Source organism: Pelodiscus sinensis, chromosome 2 (genome assembly GCF_049634645.1).
Source record: "Pelodiscus sinensis isolate JC-2024 chromosome 2, ASM4963464v1, whole genome shotgun sequence".
NCBI lineage: Eukaryota > Metazoa > Chordata > Testudines > Trionychidae > Pelodiscus > Pelodiscus sinensis.
In genome coordinates this window covers 246,684,597-246,704,298 of record NC_134712.1, presented here as the reverse complement: position 1 = coordinate 246,704,298, position 19,702 = coordinate 246,684,597, and the positions used below count along the sequence as shown (strand labels likewise).

The following is a 19,702-nucleotide window of genomic DNA, read 5'->3' as shown; positions in this document are numbered from 1 at the left end:
AGACTATATTTACATGACTTTTACAATGTGCATGAAGAATAACTTCATTGTACTTATTGTGTATAATTCAACACATAATTCTTAGTTGGAGTTTACCAACTTTGTGAACCATTTTTTGTCAATTACATAAATTTCTTAGCAGATATAGTGTATTGGTATGGGTACTTAATCTAAAATTAGAGATAACTTCAAACCAAAACCTTGGATCCGAATACCCTTAGACCTTGCGAAAGCTCAGATCCCACTGCGATAATCACTGAAAACATCTCAATATAAAATGAGGAACGAGGTGTACCGGTAGTTCGGAATAGGAATCCTAGTCCGAACTACCTAGTTCGAGCCCCGTGTAGCCGCGCTGCACGGGGTTCGAACCAGCGGGGTTTTAAAAATGGCGGCTCCCCGCTTATGCGAATGAAGCCCGGGAAATTCAAATCCCGGGCTTCATTTGCAAGTGCGGTATGCCTACATTACCCCGCTAGTTCGAACTAGCGGGGTAGTGTAGACATACCCCAAGTGAGTCTCACAGAGAACCTTCAAAACTTCTCTAAACTCTGTTCTTAAAATAATTTTGAAAGCACTATAATATATTGTAAATTAAATATATTGAGCCTGAGTCTCACTTCTATATATAATTTTTTTTCCTGTGGGATGACAAAGGGTATGTCTACACTACCACCCTAGTTCGAACTAGGGTGGTTAATGTAGGCAACCGAAGTTGCAAATGAAGCCCGGGATTTGAATTTCCCAGGCTTCATTTGCATCTTGCCGGGTGCCGCCATTTTTAAATCCCCGCTAGTTCAGACTCGTGGAACGAGGTGTACCGGTAGTTCGGAATAGGAAGCCTAATCCGAACTACCTACTCCATGCCGCGTGTAGACGCAGGCACGGAGTCCGAACTAGCGGGGATTTAAAAATGGCGGCGCCCGGCAAGATGCAAATGAAGCCCGGGAAATTCAAATCCCGGGCTTCATTTGCAACTTCGGTTGCCTACATTAACCACCCTAGTTCGAACTAGGGTGGTAGTGTAGACATACCCAAAGTGACATAATCATGTCAGTGTCAACAGGATGGGGGCGGGGGTAGGCGGAGCCAAAGCCGAAGGAGCCCCATGGGCAGCATGGTCCACAGCGGCAGGATGTGGTGAGCTCCCCGTTCGCCCTGCTGGCAGCTCCCTCGCTCACCACCTCAGACCCCTGCAAGATTGGAGCTCCACCATCATTTTCCTGTGGGGTGAGGGCGGGGAAAGCCCCAAGCTTCTCCGCCAGATCTGGCTTGCCAGCTCTGTATGCTGCTGTTTCCCTTTCCCCTCCCCCAGCTGAAAGCAACCCGCCCCCCAGCCCAAGTCAGCCCAGCTCACCAGCTGTGGCTCACACAGCTGGGAAGCCACCTGCAAGATGGATCAGCAGGGAAGAGGGGACAAGGGAGGAGGAGAAACCAAGGGAATGGAAGAAGAGGAAAATAAATCAAGGAGGGGACAGACAAGAAAGGAAGGGGAGAGAAGCAAATAAGGGAAGGAAAAGTGGAAGAACAAGGGAGGAAAGCAAGAAGAGGCAGACAAAGGGGGAAAGGGAAAGGGCAATCTGCAGCTGAAAAATGGGTACAATATCCCCGCTCCCCCAGGGGGCAGTGCTTTGGGACACTGAGAAACACGTCTCACTGTTCGTGTCACGGTACAATTAGGACATTTCAGGAGTGCGAGCCAAGAGGCAGGCTGGAAACTGGTCAATGATGTGCCTCTGTTCCCCCCGTGCTGGGCAGTGATGCCATAGGGGACACCACGTGAGTCCTTTCCTGCCCCAGTCACATGTACACACACAGGAAAGTTTGATGATGCCATTCATTGCCTATGTTGTGAGCAGAGCCCGGGGGCGAGGTGGGAGAGTTTGGTAGTTATGCAATTCTACCATGAGAAACACTTCATCAAACTTCCAGTGAACTTCAGCAGCAGGGAGCCACCTGTCGGGCGCTTAGCAAATCCCAAATAAAGAAAGAGTCAATTTCCTACTCGACTGTGATATAGCAGAGTTGATTGCTATGAAAACCCAGGACAGATTTTCTCTTGAGTTGGGAGTGGAGGCAGACGAGCTCCAGGAAAAAGGATAAGAACATAAGAATGGCCATACTGGGTCAGATCAAAGGTCTATCTAGCCTTCGAACAGTGACTAATGCCAGATGCTCCAGATGGAGTGAACACAACAGATAATCATTACGTGATCCCTCTCTAGTCGATTAGCTGATTAATCGAAATTTAACATCCCTACTGCCAGCTGGCCTACTTGGTCAGTTAAGCTTTGGGGGCTGGCGAGCATAGCGAGTGGAGGGCATGGGCCCCTAGTTTGCAGTAAAGATTCTTTACACTACTCTGGCAGGGTAAAGGGCCTTAAAGTGAATGTAAATATAGTTTACTCTCACTATAAGGCTCCTTCACTCTGATGGAATGAAAGAAAGGGCCTTATTAAAAATGAGAATCATATTCACTCTGGTTTTTTTTAAACTGAATCCTGTAAATAATGAAGACAAAGAGCATAGATTCCTTCGCTGAATTTACAATTCTCCTTTGTCAGCCCATATACACAGTTTAATGGCCTTGCCTCAGCCTTAGTATTTGTTTATTTCCACATGAGTTTTTAGCAGCATACTCTCTCCAAAGAGGCAAGGCTGAGTTTTGTATGAATTAGAAAAGTCTAAAATGCATAATAATCTTTACTTTAAATATGTTTTATTTCTAGTGCTCATTGACATATTTCTGATAGCACGGAATTTCATCTTATGAAGATTTTTATTTCTAGGGTTTAAGAGCTGCTTGCGCCCTTTCCAAAATCTCTTCTCTTATTTTTGGGTAACTTGGGTATATCTTCAAAACCTAGTGTAAAAAAAAAAAAAAGGACAGTCAATAAATGAGTCGTTATTCATTTCATAGTCTAATTAAAGTTTTATGTAGAACTTACATCATGACAAACTTCTATTGCCTCCACATATTTCTTATCTTTCAGGTAATTGAAAGCAAGTTTGAAACCTGCAGAAGGGATGAAAAAGATAATGTGATTTCATCGTATTGGAACACACAACTACATATAGTCTTAAGACTTAACATTTATTAAACAGCAGTTCAGGCAAATAACTCTAATGAATTAATATTAAAATATGGTATAACTAGATTTATCTGGCATTGCTCAGGTCCTTAATCAAATAAGTTTTGTTTTTCTTCATTTAAATTATTGTTTTGGGATGGAGGTGAGAGATTCAGTATACAAGATGTCCCGGGAGAGAGAACAACCCCCGCCCCCTCTTACTGCAGCAACATGAAGCCAGGAAAGAAGCATGTGTCCATGGCCACCGCAGCGGGCATAGCCAGGGAAGGGATGCATGTCCCTCAGCTGGGAGACAGACAGATACACAATCTCTCTGAAATGTATAGAAGATAGCTGTCTCTTTCTCCACCCTTACCCCCTGCTGCCCCAATGGGGTTATAGGTGTCCGTGTCCTGTCTCCAGCCCTTTGCTGCCCCCCTGTGGTCATTCTTCATTCATTTCTCCCTCTACATGCAACTATTTTGTACTTGGCTTTTCTCCAGATTTTCACTTTTCTTACAATATTATGCAATATTATCATTAGCTGTTAATAAGCTCTTAGCAGCATACTAGATTAAATACTGCCATAAGTTATGTGTCTGTAACACAATTATCTTCAGTTTCCTTGCGTAAGTGCAACTGGGGGCAGAAGCACCTATTATATCATCACAATTTGTTACATTCGGAGGAGTAAATGTGCTGGATGATACTGAGGTAGAACTTGAAGTAGAAAAGTATTTTGTGAACTCACCAACAGCAGGATTTGCTTGATTACCGTATTTCCAAGCTAATTCATAATTAGCTGCAGCATCCTTATAGGCCTGTTCCTTCTCCATGATAAAACCCATATATTCATAAGCTTTTGAACAAGACTTAAAAACAAACAAACCACAAAATGCTACATCATTATTGAGAATACATAGCCTAAATGTCATAAGAGCACTGAGCTTTCTTATTTTAGTGAATTTAAATTGTGATCAAGATTGTAAATCCAGGCCTCAAATTATATTCTCCATTTAAATATAAATGGAAAATGGCACTGTTTCCTGAATCTAGTTTTCTTGTTAAATGTATAGTTTGAGGTTTTATCCTTTAGAAAATAATAAGATATGTACGAAAACATGGAGGCCTGGTCTACACTATAGCAGAAGGTCATATTAAGAAGCACAATTTCAAATACATTAATTACGTAGCTGAAGTCGACATATCTTAAACTGAGTTTCTCAGATGCTCCTGTCGTCTTCCATTACTTTGTGAGAAGCAGGAGCATTGGCACTGACAGAGACACCTTCTGAGTTCGAGTTAGCAGGTCTTCACTAGACCCACTAAACCAAACTCTGGAGGCTCGACTGTGGCAGCTTTGATATTCCGCGTACTGTAGATGTGCCCAGAATGCACAATGTGACCATTTTTCAGAGAAGTTAGTCTGTTTCAGAAAAAACAACAAGGAGTCCTGTGGCACCTTGAAGACTAACAAATGTATTAGGGCATAAGCTTTTGTGGGCTGCAGCTAATTATGAATTAGCTTGGAAATATAGTAATCAAGCACTTCAATGAGCTGCAGCCCAGAAAAGCGCCATTTTTAAATGCCCCATAGTTCGAACTACCTGCCCGCGGCTACACGCGGCACGGACTAGGTAGTTTGAATTAAAATTCCTAATTTGAACTACCATTATTCCTCCTGCAAGGAGGTTTAATGGTAGTTCGAATTAGGAGCTTTAATACGAACTACCTAGTCCATGCTGCGTGTAGCTGCGGGCAGGTAGTTCGAACTACGGGGCATTTAAAAATGGCGGCGCCCAGGACTTATCATATCTATATGACCAAGTTAACGTTGCATTTATGTTTTGCATTTTCTGGCTTTTCATGGTTTAAAATTTGCAACCTTACGGTGCTGCTTTTGTTTTGTTTTTTTAAGGTCACAATAGTAAAATCAATAATGAAACTCTCACCAATTTCAATGGGATGAAGATTTTGCCATTAAATTAGTGATTCTTAATATCCACTATCCAATTTTATTATAAATCTGGTTCCAAATTACAGCTGCTGATTATAGCTGTTACTTTCGTAGATTATTGTAAAAGGTTATTAATGAAAAACCCAATATGTGTTCAAATCTCTAACAGGTCACAATGTTTTTCCACCTTTTAAGATTTCTTTGTATACATCTCCTTTCTTTCTCACCTTATTGTATTGTAAACAGCGTTTCAGTTGCTCAGTTGCAAGATCATACTTTCCACTTTTGCAGTATATATCAGACAATAACATCCAACTTTTTTCTAATTCTTCAGCATCAGATAAATTCCAGTTTGATTTGGCTAATCTTTTTAGCTGAGTTCTCGCCTTGGGAATCTGTTTCAGAATCATGTAGGCTTGGGCCATTGCCAAAATAGCTGGAACACTTTCCCTCTAAGAAATAAAAGCAGAAATATTATTATTTAAATATCAAGCTCTTTTCATGGTCTAGTAACATTACTGGTTTTACTGTCAAACTCTAAAATTTAACTACTTTCATTGTTAACCAAATGTCATTTGCTTTATTAAAAGACATAGTTGTTAATAAACAGTATTTCCCTTTACATTAGTCTATCATAAACAGAGATGACATTCTAATGAACCAATCTTTCAATTAAATCCATTCAGACAGACCATTATGATCACACATTGTAGATAAATCTACAAATAAAAGTATTATATAAGAGCTAGGTATCTTACTATGATAAGAACATGAAGTTAATGAATGGAACTACAACCACACAAACGATCCTCCTATTTGGATCCTATTGTAGAACTGGGGACACGGGATAGTGGTATTTTGGATGTCAAGGGACCTGTTAAAAACAAACTCCCAAATGTAACTATAAAAACAAATGTAACTATAAGAGTCCTGTGGCACTTTGGTCACAAATATATATAGAGAGTGTCTCTAAGGTGCCACAGGACTACTCACTGTTTTAAAGTTACAGACTAACACGGCTACCCCCTGAGACTTTCTTTAAAGTGCTACCACACTATTTATTGTTTTTTAAGTTTTTCCTGTTACAGACGAACTCGGCTACCCCTCTGAAATTTAACTATGACATTCTAATATCTTTATGAAGAATGCTCCCATGAAAGCACTCAGAATGCTACAATAATAAAGTACTATGCAAAGTGCAAAAAACAAAAATATAATTAAAAACAAACAAAACAATAAACTCAAAAACAGAAAACTAAGAAGGAAAAAGGGCCATGTTCCATATATGAAAGCCAACAATGGCCACAATAAAAACAACCTTTGAAAAATAAGAGGTTTTTGTTTTTTCTTAAACATGAGTATAGAAAATATTCAGAAGAAAATATTCCATATTCTAGGAGGCCATGGTAGCAAACACGCAACTTCAATGATGCAGTCCCTTGGAACTGAGTCTTGTCAGTATGCTAGAGTACAGCACAACTTGACTATCCAAAACACTATGTCAAACCAGGGACTAAGCATTTTACCTCCTATTTAGCATCCCATTTATGCCTGTGCTTAACTTAAAGCATGCATATAATCATATATAAGTTAAAAAGTGTATTCATTTGTTTACAATTAAGCATATCTATTATGTATTTTAAAGAGTTTGTCTTGTTTGTCTGTTTGATCAAGAATTCCTCTTATTCCAGGTTCAGGCAAAATACGGCCCATGGGTCGCCTCAAGCTTCTGGATCTGGCCCATGGGTTGCCTCACTGGGATCCTCATGGCACAGAGCAGCCAGCCACTTCAGAGCAGCCACATGCCGCTTCAAGTGGCTGGCTGCTCCCCATACCTCTCTGCTCTAGTGGTGTGGGGGGGAAGGGGAGACATACATGGATGGGGGTAGCATGCAAAGGCTCCACTATCCCCCACTCGGCACTCAGAGCAGAGATCCACAAGGAACAGCCAGTCATTTTGAGCAGCCTGGGGCTACAGCAGGCAGGGTGACCTGCTTCAGGGTTCCGCAGGACTGCTGGCTAAGAGCTGCCTACGTAAGCACCTCCTGACCACAGCCTGCTTTCTGGCACCTCAACCCCTTCTGCAGCCCAACTCCCTGTCCCGGTCATCACCCTCTTCTGCCCTAGGTCACCATCCAAACCCTCTGAATGCTCCCTCTCCTCCTCCCCCAGGTCACAATTCCTTCCCTGACCCTGCACTCCCTCTTACAGCCAGTATCCTCTCCTGCATCCATAAGATTAAGAAATTTGTATTAAATCTGACTTGTCTCTAGACTATGTTGAAAGTACAATGTATAATCTACTACAGGTTGGCCCTCCCTGGTCCAGCTTCCTTGGAACCAGAGTGGTCTTGAACAAGGGAATCTGCTAACCAGGGGAGGACATGTGTCTGGGCTTTCCTGGCCTCCCCTCCTGGCTGCTGCCGTGGGAGAACCCAGAGGCTTAACCGCCTCTGGCTCATCTGCCTGGGTCTGCTGCTCCCTGTCCCTGGCTCCGTGTGTTTGGCAACAGCTGCTGCTCCCAGGGTTCCTCAGCCCTGCACGCGAAGCAGCAGCTGCTATTCCCAGGGTTCCCTGCACGTGGGGCAGCAACAGCTGCTACTCCTGGGTTCCCCGGCCCAGTTCTGCATGCACAGTGGCAGCTGCTGCTCCTGGGGTCCCCCATGGGGGAGGAGACACAGAGTCCCAGGAGCAGCTACTGCCATGCGGGACTGGGGTTGCGGAACCCTGGAAGCATCTGGGCAGCAACTGCTCCCGGGGCTTTCTACTGCCAGGTTACTGCCCATCCATCCCAGCCACTCCCAACCTCTGAGGTCGGAGCTCTCTGGTCTAGCAACATCTATGGTCCTGGAAGACATGGATGTTGCTGGACCAGTGAGTCCTGGACAAGAGAGATTCAACCTGTACTACTTATTTCCATTTTGGCTTTAAAAACTTTGCTGTTGAGTATGAGGTGTTGAAAAGCAAGTGCAACCTGCACACTTATGAAGAGTGACAATAGCTATTTTTGCACAATTTGCAAATAAAGCACAATCTTTTAATTGATTGTATTTTCTAAACACTGGATAAAATCCTGGTTCTGTTGAAGTCAATGAAAAAAATCTGTTACTTCAATTATTTCAGCCATTGAATTTGTTGTAAAGGTTCATTCTGAGTCTAAGTACAATGATTTTAGCACACAATAAAAAGAAAGCTAAGCAAACATTCTACAGCTTTATTTCTAACCTGCAGATGTTACAGCTTACATTTTTCTCTCCTACTAAGCCTTTTAACAACGAAATAACACACAATTAAACATTTTTTTCTTCCTCTCCCCTCTTATTCTCACTGGTCTGGAGCCTACTCAAGATCATCTGATCTGAAGAAGTGGGCTTTGCCCACATAAGTGCATGATACTTGGTTAGTCTCTAAAGTGTCACAGGACTACTCATTTTTAAAGTTACAGACTAACGTGGCTACCCCTCTGAGACTTTTACACATTCAAACAGTAGCACCTTGCTGTACTATTAAGTTCGAAGCCCTTAGCAGTTTAAATTTAAGGAGAAAACGGGTGGTTATTCAACTGAAAACATTTCTAATAAAAAGCATGTTATATATTAGTATTTTACAACAGAGGAGAACCTAAGATGATTTGAAGAATTTACTTACCTCATTTTGAGCCATTTCTACAAATACACTGAGAGCTTTCTCCACATTAAGTTTGTCCTTTGTGGCCATCAAACAGCAGTTCTGTAACATCTTCATCTGATTTTGTCCCTCTTGTGAGTGAGGATAAAACTCTTTCAGTAGTTTCTCTGCTGTGCGTATCCCATGTTGCTGAGATTCTTTCTTCTCTTTTAAATCACTGTTAAAATTAAATTCTACATAATGATTCCCAGCTTGTCAAATCCTACTTATGATAAGGCAATGTCTTTTCATTCCAATAGCACCATATTTAACAGAACAGATTTGCATTTCTTCTTCCCAATATATCATAAATACATACATATTAAATTACAGACCCATGTCCCCTCCAAACCAGAGCTAAAGGAGCTTAACCTGCCACAACCTATGTACCTGTTCTGTGTCTAAATTCAGGCCAATAGTCTCTAGGCCACTCAGTCTGGTACTTTCAACAAGCATTAAATTTCCCCCCCCCCCTTTAAAAAAAAAAGCACAAATGTGGCAAACATTTCTATTTTCTCTTAGGCTACGTCTACACTGGCCCCTTTTCCGGAAGGGGCATGGTAATTTTTGAGATCGTAATAGGGAAACCAGCGGGGGATTTAAATATCCCCCGCGGCATTTAAATAAAAATGTCCGCCGCTTTTTTCCGGCTTTTAGAAAAGCCGGAAAAGAGCGTCTACACTGGCCCCGATCCTCCGGAAAAAGCGCCCTTTTCCGGAGGATCTTATTCCTACTTTGAAGTACTTTGAAGTAGGAATAAGATCCTCCGGAAAAGGGCGCTTTTTCCGGAGGATCGGGGCCAGTGTAGACGCTCTTTTCCGGCTTTTCTAAAAGCCGGAAAAAAGCGGCGGACATTTTTATTTAAATGCCGCGGGGGGTATTTAAATCCCCCGCGGGTTTCCCTATTACGATCTCAAAAATTACCATGCCCCTTCCGGAAAAGGGGCCAGTGTAGACGAGCCCTTAGGCTATGTCTACACTACATGCTTCTTGCGCAAGAAACCTTTTGCACAAGAGTTTTTGCACAAAAACATCTTGCGCAAGAGCACATCCACACCTCAGAGAACATCGCAAAAGCCATGTGCTTTTGCGCAAGAGAGCATCCACACTGCATGGACGCTCTTGTGCAAGAAAGCTCCAATTGCCATTCACAAAATGGCCATCAGAGCACCTGTGCTTTTTCCCCACTAAAAGTAGTTATGCCTCAGAAAAGGAGGTTTACCTACGGCGGAAAAAGCCTTCTCTTCTGCCATTTAACTGCCCATTTAATTGCGTAAGAGCTCATTTGAGGTATGGACGCTCGCAGGTTTTTGCACAAAAGCCTCGTAGTGTAGATGTAGCCTTAAGCTATGTCTAGACTACATGGCTCCGTCGACGGAGCCATGTAAACTAGTTTACCCAGCATAGGCAAAGAAGTGGAGATTTAAATAATCCCTGCTTCATTAAAATAAACATGGCTGCCGTGCTGTGCCGACAATCAGCTGATCCGGCACAGTGCGGTAGTCGGGATCTGTCGGCTGGGGAAGCCTTTGCCGACCGATTCTGTATACCTCGTTTCATGAGGCATAAGGGATCGGTCAGCAAAGGCTTCCCCAGCCAATAGATCTGCGTGTAGACTGATCAGCTGATCGTTGGCACTGCATGGCGACCATGTTTATTTTAATGAAACAGGGATTATTTAAATAGCTGCTTCTTTGCCTATGCCGGGTAAACTAGTTTACATGGCTCCATCGATGGAGCCATGTAGTCTAGACATACCCTTAGTGAATACATCATAGAGGGCTCAGCTAAACTATAACCCTTTGCTTTGCCTCCCTTTTACACTTTGGCTGTGTCTACATTGGCACCCTTTTCCGGAAAAGGGATGCTAATGAGACAAGTCGGAATTGCAAATGCCACGGGGGATTTAAATATCCCCCGTGGCATTTGCATGGACATGACTGCCGCTTTTTTCCGGCTCGGGGCTTTGCCGGAGAAAAGCGTCAGTCTAGACGGGATCTTTCGGAAAATAAAGCCTTTTCCGGAAGATCCCTTATTCCTGATTTTAAGAGGAATAAGGAATCTTCCGGAAAAGGCTTTATTTTCTGAAAGATCCCGTCTAGACTGGCGCTTTTCTCCGGCAAAGCCCCGAGCCGGAAAAAAGCGGCAGCCATGTTCATGCAAATGCCGCGGTTGATATTTAAATCCCCCGCGGCATTTGCAATTCCGACTTGTCTCATTAGCATCCCTTTTCCGGAAAAGGGTGCCAATGTGTAGACAGCCATGGAGTGGAGAAAGAAATGACCAGAGCTTTACGTTAATCTTAGACATATAATGAAAGTGAATTTGGTATTCCATTACGTTTCTCAATTACAAATAGTTTCCATAAAAGTCGGGTTTCTCTTTTACCTGTACTCTTCACTGAGGCTTTCAAACACTTCTCCTCCTATTATCTCATTATCAGGATTTAAGCAGATCTGAATCATATTGCTGATGGCTTTCTGGCCCCAGTCACTATCCTTTCGAGCTTTGTTGAAATACTTGAGAGCCTGATTGGGCTGTCCCATGTACCTGTGTGGAGAGAATATGTAATATGCAGTTGCAAAAGGAGTGTAGGGTGATCATCAATTTTCATAATATTTTCATATTTATATACATAAAGCACTAATGAAAAAGATTTTGTCAATATGGAAAAATCTTGTAATATTTATAAAGTTGGAATCTATTATACAGAGGAATAAAAAAAAGTGCACAATCTGCCTCAGATGCTTGTTTGGAATATTTTATATTATACTGATGTTATTTTATGCATTGATTCTTTGACTGTAGTATATACTGCTTCGTATGATTATTTATTATTCTTTAGATGATATTCCCATTTTCCTGTATCTATTTGTCATCTCTGATATATTAATACAAAATCAAATTAGATAGAAAGCTAGAAAAATATAAAATGGTATAAAGACTAAATAGTTTAAATTTGGCTGTGGTTCTATTGTTTGCTAATATTACCGGAATCCAGCAAAGGTTATACAGGCAGTCCCCGGGTTACGTACAAGATAGGGACTGTAGGTTTGTTCTTAAGTTGAATCTGTATGTAAGTCGGAACTGGCGTCCAGATTCAGCCGCTGCTGAAACTGACCGCCAGTTCTGACTTACATACAGATTCAACTTAAGAACCCCAAGCTTCCCCAAGTCAGCTGCTGCTGAAACTGATCAGCGCTGATTCCAGGAAGCCTGGGGCAGAGCAACTCTGCCTCGGGCTTCCTGTAGTCAGCGCTGGTCAGTTTCAGCAGCGGCTGACTTGGGGACGCCTGGGGCAGAGCAGCTGGGGTGCTGCTGGGTTGCTCCAGTAGCACCGCTCCTCGGCGCTACTGGACCAACCCAGCAGCACCCCAGCTGCTCTGCCCCAGGCGTCCTGATTCAGCCACTGCTGAAACTGACCAGCAACGGCTGAATCATGACCTGGGGCAGAGCAGCTGGGGTGCTGCCGGGTTGGTCCAGTAGTGCCCAGAGCGGGCGCTGCAGGACCAATCGGCAGCGCCCCAGCTGCTCTGCTCCAGGGTCCAAAACAAAAGCCTGGTCTGCTGGGGGGGGGCACACTAGCCGCGCCCCCCCCCCCCAGCAGACCAGGGACACGGGGAGCAGAGCCGCAGCGGCAGCGGGGTGCCGCGCCTCTGAGGCTTTGCTCTGGCAAAGTCTCAGAGGCGCGGGACCCCCCCGTGGCTGCGGCTTGAGTCCCAGTGCCTGTGGTCTGCTGGGGACGGTCTCCAGCAGACCAGGGGCACCGGAGCAGCTTACGAACGGGGCTTTCTCGCCCCAGAGCTCGCAGGTAGCAATCCGCTACCTCGACCTCCGGGGCAAGAAAGCCCCATTCGTAAGTGCGGATCCGACATAAGTCGGATCCGCGTAAGTCGGGGACTGCCTGTATAGCAACCATACTAGGCCTAACATGAAGAAAAAGGAAAGGGAAATTAAAAAATACTAAAGCTTCAGTTCAAGAAAGCACTTAATAATATGCTTAAATTCATTCATTTTCAGGAAACCACTTAAGTATATATTTAACTTTAAGCATGTATTTAGTTTAATTGACTTCAGTGGCATTTAAGTATAAGTTTAAATGCTTCCCTGAATAGGCATGTATGCTTTCCTGAATTGGGGCCTTAGTGAGCACTGCTGGAATCTTGGAAAGCTAGACGTTGGAAATGAACATAGATCATGTACACTTAAAAAATTAACAAAAATACATGAAACAAAATCCTAGCAAAACATAACAACTTGCTGAGCACACAATTCTCCCCACAAGGAAAGAATGGGCCATACATGATAGATGTTAGTCAAATTGTTTCTGAAGGACTAGAAAGTAGTCAGATACTACCATAAAGAGAGTGGAATACAAATCTATACAGAATAAATTTAAAAATACAACCCCCTGAAATAAAGAGGGAAATGATTGGTAGAATTGGCATGCAGCATTTATATTTGGGTTGTAGTAGTACACAACGGTTAGTAGGGGGCCTGACTCATGCCCTATCCTCTTACTGTTGACCATGATGGTCAAAAAAATCTTGAGAAGTATGTAAGTTCCAGCAGAATCATGTTAAGAAGCCAAGACCCTGGATCTGAAAACCCTGCACAGAGGATATCTACAGAATAAGTACGTTTACTGCTTTTTTTTCCTTTTAGCACTGCAAAGCCATCACAGCAAAGACTAAGGATACGTCTACACTGCATTATTTCACCATCCTGGTAAACCTCGTTTCATGAGGGATAAGGGATGGCTCGAAATAACACACTATTTCAAAATTTGGCACTGTGTAGACATGCCAAATTTCAAAATGGATTAAAGATAAGATACACAATTTGCATAGTGTTTAGGGTGCTTATTTCGAGTTTAGGGTGCTGTGTAGATGCACCCTATGAGAGCTATGCATTGTATTCCAATTAGTGCTTCATCAATAAATTCATGTGTTAAGTTCCAATCAATTTCACCCCCGGAATCATCTTCTGCTAATCAGAGTGCACAGATATTACTGAGGGTATAATTTGGGTATATCTTTATTATTCATAGGAAGGAAAGAAACCAGCTTAATTGGTTAGATCTCAGATTAAGTGCACAGAGATAATAGTTTAATAGAAAAGCATCTTTTGACTTGTCCTAGTTTGACACGTGAATCACTGAAACAAAGTATGTATGTAACCTTGCAATGCCATGTCTAGAGTCATATTTTCAAACACAGCCAGACTTCAAGGTTTCATTAAGATAGGCTACCTGCTGCTTTGACTGTGGGGCTCACCTGTTTGGAAAATGTTTTGAGATCCCCAAGTGAAAAGGTGTTATATAAAGCAGAAACTATTCTCCATCATTTGACCCTCATAACATAGAAGTTTAATATATTATATCCAAATATGCTGGGTAGATCCTGGCCTCTCGGAAGTCTATGGGACTTTTGCCATTGACTTCAAAGGGGTTAGATTTCACTCCTTGGTTTTAGAGCCATCTGAAATCAAACTTCCGTTCTCTTGTATTGAGATTTCTGAAGTTTGATACATTCAAGCCAACCAAGTTTATTCTATTCTATTATTAGTTCTATTCTATTCAGGCTCTTACAAACCACCCATTACTTCCCTATATTCCCCTTAACCTTAACCCTAAGGTTTTCTTTTCTCTATTTCAACATTGTCCTCTCCCACAAAAAGCTTTAAGTCCAGTAGAAAATCAAATTTGTACTAGAAATTTAACTTCCCAGCAAACCTGAAGGTACTGGTTTACTTTCAGTTCTTGCAAACCAAATTGCAGTGCTCACTTCGCAAAATAAACCTGAAATAGCACACACAGGCTACACAGGAATCGCATAGCCTTACATATCATGGTATTTATAACATTGATAAAGATGACAACACAAATTACCAGCAGTAAAGTCCTTTGCAGTAGTTATAACCAGGCTCCAAAGGTACTCGAGTTGATTTTTTCTTAGCCATTTCAAAGAAATATGTAGCTTTATCAAGTTTACCACTTCTTCTTAGCAAATCAGTTAACCTTTCCATGACTGAGAAGTTATCTAAAATGACAGAACATGCTACTTGGAAGTCTTGTTCATTAAATTAAGACAACAGAGTTGTCACATATTTTCATTAATTAGTCTTTTAAAATTAGTGTGAATCTGAAAAACCTCCACCTTATTTAATAGGCGATACCTGGTGCTTTATCCAGAACATTTTGGTAAAGATTTATAGCTTGTTCATACTTCTGTTTTCTAAACATAAGGTCTGCCATCATCTAATAGAGGGGGAAAAAACGCATTAAAAGTGACTGAGTTCAATTCCTTGAAAAGAACCGAAATGTAAAAGTTATGCTGAAATATTCTTGACAACCAAAAAAACACACCAACCCACTATATTTAAGAAATAACTAAGCATGAACTAGCATTAAACAATATTCCAGATGAAAATATGAAATATGCAATAAAACAACTATGCACTATTCTGATGGATAATTTAATTTAAAGACCAGATGTTGTTGCCTCTTGCTGGATTTAGGCCCAGTTCTCTCATTTGTACTTCAAGAGCCCTGTGTATTCTATAATTCTGCAGCTTTGAAATTTACCATAGAGTTCACCCCTTGCTTGTTTAACTCAAAGAAACTTCCTTTAAGGTTTCTCACATGTGTATTTGTTTATGGGATCAGTGCCTGTGTTAAGACCAAATAGTTCAAGCAAGTTATTCCTGGTACTAGTAGCTGTTGCACCAATTAACCTATTACATGGCTGAAACATAGGACTTCAGTAATAGGCTACGTCTAGATTGCATCCCTTTTTCGTAAAAGGGATGCAAATTAGATGTATCGCAATTGATAATTAAGCGGGGATTTAAATCTCCCCTGCTTCATTAGCATAAAAATGGCTGCCGCTTTTTTTCAGCTAGGAGCTTTGCCGGAAAAAAGCACCAGTCTAGATGCGGATCTTTCGGAAAATAAAGCCTTTTCCGAAAGATCCCTTATCCCTCTTAAAATAAGGGATAAAGATCCCTTATCCCTCTTAAAATAAATTGATAGACGAACATGATTACCCTCAAAAAGCAAACACTTGCCCATTATTCATAGGTAAGTATATACTTTATATTTTTTCTGCTCTTATGCAGATTGCTTTTTGGGATGTATACATTTGTCTTTCACTTTCCCCTTACATCTCTTTCCTCTGATTCTTCATGGGAAAAGTTTTTTTAGTAGATGCAACCTATTTTGTTATCAATTGCAGCATAGCTACTTGGGTACAAGACATAGTATGCCAGTACACAAAGAATATGATTAGAATAGCCTAAACACTGGGCTATAGATAATTAAATATTAACCATTTATACCATTGTTGCAATTTCATTGCAATTGTCATCTTGAAGAAGCAGAGCACAATGATGTTCACATGCATCAATATCTCCTTGCGTCAAATAAAGACGAGCCAATTGCAATAATACCTGAGAGAATAAGGATTAATAATTAAAGAAAGCAAACATTTTGATGATCAATGTAATTTATATTGAGAGTAATTTTTTTCTTTCTTGATTCAGAATCCTATCTCAGAGGTTAGAGATGGACAAGATTTCAATGAAGTGACATTAAGAATAAATTTGTCCCACAATTACATTTACGTCATCTTCCTTTAGAAAGCAGAATACTCCATCTACAAGTATGTTCTTCAGTGCTTTTTCTTGCCTAGTTTTAAATTGTCCCAAGTTATAGGGATAGCATTATAAATAAACAGCTCCAGTTGATGTGGGGCTAAACAGCTCCTGAAAAGCCATGGTACATGCCATATTATCTTTGGAAATTAGTGTGATATGCATATGTTAATGTTGTTCTCATTTAAATGGAAGTTGCAGATGCTTGATCTTATGACATGCCCGAATGACATTAGCTCCCAATGAAGACAGTTAAAGGGATGACAAAGAAAAGATTAATGCATCCCATAATGGCATTTGCTTTTTTTTTAACACTGTCACACTGCTGACTCATATTTAGCCTGTGATCCATCATAACCCCTAGATCCCTTTCTGCAGTACTCCTTCCTAGACATCTATTTCCTTCCTAAAGCGGAGTACTTTGCATTTCTCCTTACTGAATTTCATTCTATTTATCTCAGACCACTCATTGAATGAAATTCAAAAGATGTGCTATAAGAATTATTTTGGGGAAGTTCTGGCCTATGTAATAGAGGAAGTCAGATTAGATGACCACAGTAGTCCATTCTGGCCCTGAAATCTATGAAGTTGAGAGTGTACAGCATGACAAAGTTATGCTCAAAACTGCACCTTCTTGGAGAAAGAGAACATAGGCATCTAACTCAGCAAACTTCCAATGGACTTCAATTAATGTTCTGTCTGCACAGACAGAATTCATCAACAATATTCAAGACCATGTTGCATTGCTTAGTGGATCTAACCCTCAAAAATGCAAAGGGAGTTTTGTACATGTAAACCTTTTATGACTAGGCCCTTTCTTTGTTGTTAACAGAAATACATGTTAAAGAAAAATATATCATAGGAAAGGTTTTTTTTTCCTGGAGTTGGTGGTTGGTATTTAATTTCTAACACCACTGCTTTGGATTTTTTTAATTATACATATGACCTTTTTTTGTAACAATGAATTTTATAAAATAAAATGAAAAAGTGCTAGTAAAAGCCTGGACCAATAATTTCTTATTGCATGTATATTTTTTTTGGCTGCTGTTCTGCTGAAATGAAAAAATTAAGGATTTACTCTTGGTATTTGTATATGCTCAAATATATATTCAAATATACCCCATAAACAACAAAAATGGCTAACATAACAATTTTTCCAACTTAATGTGCACTTAAAGTATTGTTGAATTTTGTTGGATTTGAGGCAATGCTTACTTTACTATCTGTCTGAGTATAAGATAGTGCATCTTTATACCACTTCACAGCTTGTACATAGTCTTTCTCAATTAGGTATTCCTCAGCAAACTGTACACAGATCAGTGATGTCAACTGTTTCTGAGAAGGGATCAATTCAGGTTGTTCCAGAGGGATACGCTTCAGTATTCTCAACTGTATGTCAAAGGCCTTATGGAATAAACAAATATATGAAGAAAGGTTATTACTCAAACAGTAATGGAAGTAATTATTTTAAAAGTTTTTCATAATTTTGTTGGGCAGTAGGAGTCTAAACTTTATACTTGCTAAATTACTTAATATGTTTCAAAAAGTTTTTTTATACTATAAATCAAATTTGCATTCCATTCTCTGCAGTTACTTTCTTTTTTTAAGGTAATTGGGTTATCTTAATATTTTGCAATACTGGATTTTAAGAGTTTTTAGCCTATAGCCTTTTCATTTTTTTGGTGCTGTGATGGGGTGGAGGGGTTTGACTGGGAAAGCCGCGCACCCCGCACCAAAACAGCGCTTGGCCCCAGCGCCGTGGGAGTGCCGGGTATGCTCGGCAGCCGTGGCATACGCATGCATGGGGATTCCGGGGGCCGCCACGCTGGGACAGCACATGTGCCGGCGTCCCAGGGAGAGGGTGCTGGCTTTGAAAAGCAGGGTGCCTGGGCAGAGAAGGAGAGAGGAGATGAGCTGGATGAGGAGGGGAGCAGCACCGGCGAGGAAGGAGAGAGAGACCAGTGGCGGGATGAAAGTCATGGCGGAGGCGGTGAAGCCGACAAGCGGAAAGGAAGCAGCCCAGAACAGGACAGAGTCAAAGCCCGCGGGTCGGTGAGTTGCAGTACGGCCCCACCAGCTGAACAGGTTGCCGTTGTGCCTGTTCTTAGGGTCCTGGGCTGAGACCTGGCCCAGGTCTCCCTTCCCTCTTGGCGCTCGAGGGGCCATGCACTAGCGAAAAGGACCGTGAAAAAAAGACTGCTGTCTACCACTAGCTGGGGGTGCAGGTTAGATGGAGACACCCAGCGAGGAAGTCCTCCCCCTTGGGGAAGGACTACAACAAACTATAACAATTAACTACTATAGGCCACAGCACAGCTTCACAGGTGATTAATCAGCCCTGTACAATTGGTCAACTCAGCTCTGACTGGGCGGGGCTGATTAATCACCTGTGAAGCTGTGCTGCTGCGCAGCTTAGCGAAAACACTGCTGTAGGCAATAGCTTGGTGCATCTACTCTTTTACTATGTAACAGGTGAATATTCTCAAGGAATGAAATTCACCCATGTTTAGAAAGGTAGCACAAGATCAGTCGGATCTAAGTGGTGAATAGGCCTGAGATATATCTCCATATAGGCATGAGTTTTACCAAAGGTCTATACTTAACAATACCAAATGATTATAGCTGCAGGTTTGATAGACACATTTTTCTTCAACATAATATATCATTTAATGAGAACTGAGATAATGGTTCTTTATGGTGGATTCACAGAATAAGTGGAGATTCCCCATAATTTTAGACCCACCAATCATGCCATGGTGCTTATGGCACTGCTTAATCATTCACAATAATTACATGCACACAGCAATATAATAAAACCAACTAAAGAAAACAGACAAATTGAGAGAATCATATATCGAAATAAGATTATGGGGAAAGATTTTCAATATGGGGCTGACACTGGGGAAAATATCAGACTCAATTCCCTGTTTGTTACACCAGAAGAGAATTTGCCTCATTATCCTATGTTGTTTAAGAGTGGGTAGAATAGTCAATAGGAGGAATGAATTCCATAGCCCCGTGGTCACCAACCAGTAGATCGCGATCTACCGGTAGATCTCAGGGGCTCTAAGAGTAGCTCTTGAGCCCTCGCTGAACTGCGCACCTGCGCAGTACATTTACATTAGATTTCCTCATGTAATGTAGGCGGGGCTTCAAGGAAGGGGCGGGGCAATAGATCTTCGCCTGTTCTGAGACTTAAAAAGTGATCTTGGGTGTAAAAAGGTTGGAGACCACTGCCATAGCCTATGACAATAAAATTACAATTGCTTGTCTACCTAAGTTGTAATGGTATAATCTTAAAGAACTGGAATGTATTAGAGCATAAATACTAGTGAGGAAAAGACTCAGCAAAGGAG

At 41.5% G+C, this 19,702-nt stretch overlaps 1 protein-coding gene across 8 annotated transcripts in view; it reads right to left on the bottom strand.

Annotated features, from left to right (window-relative positions):
- Positions 1 to 2,702: 2,702 nt before the first annotated feature.
- Positions 2,703 to 19,702, bottom strand: part of TTC21A (tetratricopeptide repeat domain 21A) — a 72,140-nt gene continuing 55,140 nt past the window's right edge. For all 8 annotated transcript variants that reach the window (XM_075922849.1, XM_075922848.1, XM_075922842.1 and 5 more), the window contains 10 exons: positions 17,562 to 17,750; positions 16,032 to 16,142; positions 14,871 to 14,952; positions 14,584 to 14,734; positions 11,082 to 11,243; positions 8,676 to 8,871; positions 5,256 to 5,480; positions 3,823 to 3,943; positions 2,949 to 3,016; positions 2,703 to 2,863 (listed from right to left, as the gene is read on the bottom strand). In XM_075922849.1, coding sequence (XP_075778964.1) covers positions 2,786 to 2,863; positions 2,949 to 3,016; positions 3,823 to 3,943; positions 5,256 to 5,480; positions 8,676 to 8,871; positions 11,082 to 11,243; positions 14,584 to 14,734; positions 14,871 to 14,952; positions 16,032 to 16,142; positions 17,562 to 17,750 — 1,383 coding nt within the window. In that variant the 3' untranslated portion in view covers positions 2,703 to 2,785. The remainder of the gene's footprint in view (positions 2,864 to 2,948; positions 3,017 to 3,822; positions 3,944 to 5,255; positions 5,481 to 8,675; positions 8,872 to 11,081; positions 11,244 to 14,583; positions 14,735 to 14,870; positions 14,953 to 16,031; positions 16,143 to 17,561; positions 17,751 to 19,702) is intronic.